General features: G+C 38.1%; 1 protein-coding gene across 1 annotated transcript; it reads left to right on the top strand.

Moving 5' to 3' along the window:
• Nucleotides 1–538: 538 nt before the first annotated feature.
• On the top strand, nt 539–5234 carry EMP2 (epithelial membrane protein 2). The gene is made up of 4 exons (XM_010003198.1): nt 539–650; nt 2810–2903; nt 4199–4345; nt 4939–5234. Exons 1-4 carry the CDS (start codon nt 573–575, stop codon nt 5121–5123), a joined length of 504 nt encoding a protein of 167 aa, XP_010001500.1. The 5' UTR covers nt 539–572; the 3' UTR covers nt 5124–5234.
• Nucleotides 5235–6245: the final 1011 nt, after the last annotated feature.

Here is a 6245-nt window from a genome sequence, read left to right as displayed (position 1 = left end):
GTGAGCATCCTTTTGAAACCTGCATTTCTTCCTACTTTGGAAGCATGGTTGAAACAAGGCCTTACTTCAGCCAGTGGAAATTCTAGCATCACATGCAAATGAGGCTGTAATCTGAAAAGTACTTCTCTAAAAGTCAAGATGAAGGAGTGTTTTATATCCTGGCTGGAGAATCACACAGAAAGAAACTTCTGTTTACTCACCGCAGCTGTCCTACTGGCAGGTTGCAAAATGCACCTCTTGGCTTCATTTCAAGTTGTGATTCATTTCAGTGCTAGTGGTGCTGGTTACGTATCACATGTAACAAACAGAAAGCTGTTAGGCTGATGTAAAGTCTGATTAAATAAAACCTTTGTCAGGAGAAAGAATGTGTGCTGGGGACTGAAACCACATACAATATTCCTGACTCTTAACAGCACCTCGCTCTGAAATAGACTCACACTGACCTCGACTACTCACAGCCACAGTGAAATAGCCTAATCGCAGGTTGATCAGGTGAAAGCTTTTAAAGACTGTTCATATATGCTCTTATTTTTAACAGATTTATCTCAGACTAAGGCCTCCACAGATCAAGGATGTTGATTCTGCTGGCTTTCATTATTGTGTTTCACATAACCTCAGCAGCACTGCTGTTCATCTCAACCATTGACAATGTAAGTGCTGTTTCTTCTCTTTTTCTCTGAAAGACACACATATTTCTTTGCTTCATAAACGTTCTTCCCCAGTTGTCTTCAACTTGCTTATTGAAAGCACATAACTTTGTTAGGCACACTGGCCTACTTACACCTTTTTGTAAGAAAAGATGCCTTAAATATGCATTTTGCTGGTATGCATGGATAAGCCTGTTTCAGGACATGCCATTCCAATGTTATAGGCTCACATTATGCAGCTAATCTCCCCTGTGAGATACTTGGCTGGGGAGATATTTACAAATACTACCATGCTTGCAGGTAGAACTGTGAGACTTGGTTCAGCCAGATATGAGAGAATGGGAGGGGTGGAATCTATTGTCCTTTTGTGTCACGTACATGTAGTCAAATAGCTCATGATTAGTGTGTGTGGATAATTTCAGTTAAGTTATGCTTTACCTTACAATTAGTTGTCCAAGATGTCCAATTAAATAATGAAAGAGACCCATGAATGTATCTGTTTCCATGCAGTTAAGCAGTTTCAGCACCAAGTTTTAGAATAATTTACATTGCACTCCTTTCAAATTTCCTTTTTATTTTTGTGACCAGAAAGAGTTTACCTTCCAGTATTTACATCTATCTCTTAACTGAATTTTCCTCGTTCCAAACCAGCTCACTATCCTGATTAGTATTATTCACTGTCCCCTGGAGTCTTTTTCTAATAGGTTTGGTGTATGTACAGGCTTATAGGATTAAAAAAAAAAATTGTCTGCTGAGAATTCTTTATTCAGAGAATCAGCTTTGAATTCTGTAGTAATTTCTAAGACTGTGCTCCAAGTTAAATGATCTGTTACCTACAACTTTTTATTGCAAAATTGTACAAACTCAGATGTTATCTTTCAGTCAGCTGGTTGATTTGTTCCATTGTAGTAGGTCATTAATTGAGCACTAGAGCAGGTTGTCTTACCCTACTCCTTTGGACATTTAGCAAGTTAGGACAGTGGACTCTTAGTTCAGATCTGCTACATACAAATCAAATTATTATAGTAATAAACCCCCATGCACTCTGCTTTGTGTCATTAGCTACTTTTAAACAAACTAAAACTGTGTAACCACTTTGTATTGGATTTTTATTATCTTCTGAGTCTTATTATAGTCATGAAAATAACTCTGAAAGGATTATACAGTGCTCAGAGCTGAAAAATAATATGTTGAAATTGGACTGCAAAATGTAAATGAATGGTATCCTGAGAAAGTCATGCTTTTTCTTAAAACACTGTTACTACTACACATCTGCCTGCTATCATGATATATTGCAGTTTTATGGCAGTATTGTTTTCAAAGCTGCACAGTAAGCTTTGAGGTTTCTGGAATGGCTATTTAAGCAGCAGACGCTACCAGGAGTCATATTTAAAAGTTGTATTTTTTCAACTCTAGTCAAAACAAAGGCCTGGGTAGCTGTTGGAATGGAAATGGTTTTCCTGAGGAAATTCCACTTCTGTGGAGTGCTTGCAACATTTCCCAGGCTATCATAAAAATCTGTTCAGTTACTGTAATACTATTTTGTATTAAATGTTAAAACATCAAAATAGAAATACCTTGGGGGAATCTTACCTTGTTGCTAGTCACTTCCAGTCAGATGCCAGAGTGTACATAGTGCATTTGCACATCGACAGCACAGCTACTTGAAGCTGAGGTTAATTCAATTCAGTGTCAGGAACCAGGAAACTTATAAAGACCTTCTATTTCATAGATGTATACCCTGCTGTTTCCTCTGAATTAGAAAAACCTGTGCCTTTAAAGTGACAGCATCTGGATGAACGAAGCAGGTCTTGTCTAGGTATCTTAAGAACTGAGCAATTACAGACTATTCACAATTTCTGCCTAAACAGTGGAAAATCTCTTGTGCTTTGGGATGTTTAAGATTGCCATCTGTTCCCTTTCCTACTTTACACAGGTCTAAAATGAAAATGATATACCCTTTATTCCAAAATGCCATTAGAGCTCAGATTTTGTTTGAATAGTTAATTATCAAAACTGAAGAGAAAGTTGTTCCAGTGGATGGATCTGATCAGGAGAATCTTGGACAGCTGTGGAATTTTGTGGTGTGTTTTTGTTTGTTTGTTTGTTTGTTTGTTTTTTCACTTGTATTAACTCTTTACTTTTTACTTTTCACTTTTCAGGCCTGGTGGGTAGGAGAAAATTTTTCTACAGATGTCTGGAGAATGTGTGTCACAAACACTAATATCTGTATTGCTATTACTGATCAATTCACAGGTGAGTGTCTCTCCATGCCTGTGTCTTAGTTCCTTTAGTAGGAGATCTGGTGAAATCACAGTGAAATTTGCAGGAGCAATACTATATTTGTTTAAAAAGCTGCATGCTCTAACTACTCAGGTCTTCTAAAAACTTTAATACTGGCTTTTTCTTTTGGAAAAACAAACTGTTCCGACAGCTTCTGTAAGAAGAAGTAAAGGAGCTGTTTGGTACACTGGAAGCCCAGTGCAAGAGAGTAAACACAAATAAATGTGCTGAAGTATTCATAAAAAAATTAGAGCAAGTAAAACCAGTGAAGTCATTTGGAAATGTGGCTGAAGTGATAGAATTTTCCTCAGAATTGAACTTTCATCTCCCAAAGAAGAACTTAAAAATAATGGCTTTGTACAGGGATGCGGGGAAAAGTGGAACAAAGTCAGAACTCAAGTTGAAGTTTTAATGAAGAGGACTTAGTATGTAGCACAGCCTAACAGCCTGCTTTGCAAAAACCAAGAAAACCCTCAAATGTCACAATTACTTTATTTCTGTACTTTCAGTCTTTACGTATAATAAAGATGTAGATGATTTGGAGAGTCCTGTATTCATGAAGTAACTTTCCTAGCATCAATTTAGTTTAGAGCGTATCTATGCTGCAGTGAGAGGATCCATTGTGCACAGGCATATCTAAGCTAGCAGGAATTGAAAGAATTTGCATTTGATGTCTGTATTGCTGTGCCTCTCTTGAGATTAGGTACCTGAAGCAGCTAGACTATGAGCAGCTCAGTTACAGACCTACTAACCACATTGTTAGTGGGGACGACGGGGCAGGTGCTATAAGGAGGTAACTACATGTAGCTTAGCTTGGCTGTATCATTGCAGCAGTTACACAAATCTGTTAGTTGCTTAACTCTTAGTTATAGGAGAGTAATTGACAGGATGAAAAATCTTAATCAAAGGCATCTTTTTGAGCCCAGTGTGGATATGCTGTCTGCTTACATCTTATGGGATAGAGCTGTCTCCAGGTCTGGTTAGAGGCTTGGATCTGCACTTTTCAGCCATTTGGGACAGTTTCACTGTGCTTTTAGTACATAAATGGATGTGGTGTGGGAGAAATAGTCTCTTCAGTATCTTTATTCAGTTTTATGAAAAGCTTTTAAGTGTCCTTAAACCACTGGCTGTATCAATAAGAAGGAAGCAGAGAACTACCCTAGGCAGTGCATGCACAACTGGTTTGCTGTATCTGCTGAGCTCTGCTCACTGCGGAAGTAGTCAAAGATAGAAACTATTTTTAATCAAGACTGCTTTTGTTTTTGCAGAGTATCCATCAATTCAGGCTGTTCAGGCCACCATGATCCTATCTACTATTTTCTGTTGTGTGTCATTTCTGGTTTTCATTCTTCAACTCTTCCGTCTAAAGCAAGGAGAAAGATTTGTGTTAACCTCTATTATCCAGCTCCTGTCATGTGAGTGATTTTTCAACACTTGTGACTTTAATGATGTTTACATGGAAGTGAGAAAGGGAAGGGGGAAAAGGTTTCAAAAAGAATGAGCTGCATGAGAAATTTGTAGGGCTTTTGAGGTCCTGGTTTATCCTTCATATTTGTTTAAACAACAAGCTGCTCCATTCTGATCTACTTAGGCAGTTAAAGCATGGATGACATCTCTGCTTGGAATAAAGTAATTTAAACTTTGAAGGGAGTCAATTTGAGATTCTGAGTTGCTTGATCAAATTAGCTAAATCTGTAATTGTTACAGGCAGGCACTGCCTTAATTTTTTGTTAGACTTTAAAATTATCCAGAAGTTTAGAATAATTTTGTGTTCACTGCGAATGACATAAATACACCACAGCACTTCAGATTTAAGCAGTGCCAAAGAAATTGAAAATGTGTCCTGAAATGCTCCCAGTTTAGTTTGAGGATGGAAAACGAGTGCCTGCAAAAAAGGACAGGAAGGCCATTGGTGGAAGCAGCTAACAGAAGAGGGTCAGTGAATAGCTGTTATGCATATTGATAATGTTCTAAGATGCTAAACTTTACTTTTTTCTTTCTCCTCCAGGTCTGTGTGTTATGATTGCAGCTTCCATTTATACAGACAGGCATGAAGAGCTACACAAGAGCAATCAATACGGCATTGAAGTTGCTGGAGGCCAGTATGGCTACTCCTTTGTCTTAGCCTGGATTGCATTTGCCTTTACCCTTATCAGTGGTGTTATGTACCTAGTACTAAGGAAGCGTAAATAAACGTCAGCAGCTAGCTATTTCTGTCACTGAAGTACAAAACCAAATTCCAGTAACCATTTTGTATATAATCATTTACATGGTTTTGTAGTAAAGGTGGTGTTTCTCTAAAAATGTACTGTGTTCTTGATATGAAACAGATTTTTTTAAAATGGCAGGTTTAATGGAGTGCCTGGCACCTACAGGTCAGGGGGCTGAGCAGTGAAGAGCCGAGTTGTTTCTTTTACATATTCCATGATTATAAATGGTTTTCCCTTTACTAGACATTAACAGTTTGTTCCTGGCCCATGCAAACTGGTTTGTAAGCAATGTGCTAACTATATTCCTGGACCAGATGTATTCCTCTGGGATGGGATAAATATAGGGGGAGTAAAAAGTGAGGCCCAGCTCACAGTGAAAAAGAGAACAATTGTAAAAGCCAAAAGCTGCACTCGGCGTGTCTGTTCTGGCAGAAGACCTGTGTTCTGCTGTTTATAATGCGCAGGAAGTGTCATCAAGTTTTTATTAAAACCACTTGCTTTGCAAAAGTAAACAACTCTTTTTTTTTTTGTACTCCAGCAAATGATTTGCCTCATTCTCTTTCACATTTGACTTAAGGGTTCTGAGCCTTTGGTGGGAAAATTTACCAGCAAATTCACTGCCCAACTTGGGAGCGGCGCATCCTGAGCAGGAAGACGTGCCCCAGCCAAGTCCCGTAGCCCCTGTGTCTGTGTTGTGCATGGCCTTTCTGGAAGGAAGAAAAGGGAAAAAAAAGCATTACCTTGCCTACATCTGCAAATTTCTGAGCAAATTAGACATCAAGTAATGCCCAATTTAGGTTTCCACAGCCAAACACAACATGTTTATTACCTTGGTCCTGTATTTTGTGGTGATATCACGACTAACATATAATTTACAGAAGTACTCCTCGAGTCTGCCCAGTAGGAAATTTGCCTTTAAAAAATTAATTCTAAATTCCTTGTGAATTTTACTTGAACTAAACACTCCTACTAAATAAATCAGAGTGCAATTACTATGCTTCTGAATTCCAGGATGGTTTTTAAAGATAAAATTACTTACTGATTTTTAGTTTTCGATACTTATTTTGAGATAGATCTGTACTGTAATACCAGGCTTAACTGCTCA

This window comes from Chaetura pelagica, unplaced genomic scaffold (genome assembly GCF_000747805.2).
Source record: "Chaetura pelagica isolate M959 unplaced genomic scaffold, ChaPel_1.0 scaffold138, whole genome shotgun sequence".
Classification (NCBI taxonomy): domain Eukaryota; kingdom Metazoa; phylum Chordata; class Aves; order Apodiformes; family Apodidae; genus Chaetura; species Chaetura pelagica.
Note: the sequence above shows the minus strand (reverse complement) of the source record. Positions and strands in the feature narration are given on the sequence as shown.

Bases quoted from the DNA above. Each gene is read 5' to 3' on its own strand.
- EMP2 (XM_010003198.1), top strand. From the start codon at position 573: ATGTTGATTCTGCTGGCTTTCATTATTGTGTTTCACATAACCTCAGCA. The intron at 651-2,809 runs GTAAGTGCTGTT...TTCACTTTTCAG, and splicing joins TCATCTCAACCATTGACAAT to GCCTGGTGGGTAGGAGAAAA. The intron at 4,346-4,938 runs GTGAGTGATTTT...TTTCTCCTCCAG, and splicing joins TATTATCCAGCTCCTGTCAT to GTCTGTGTGTTATGATTGCA.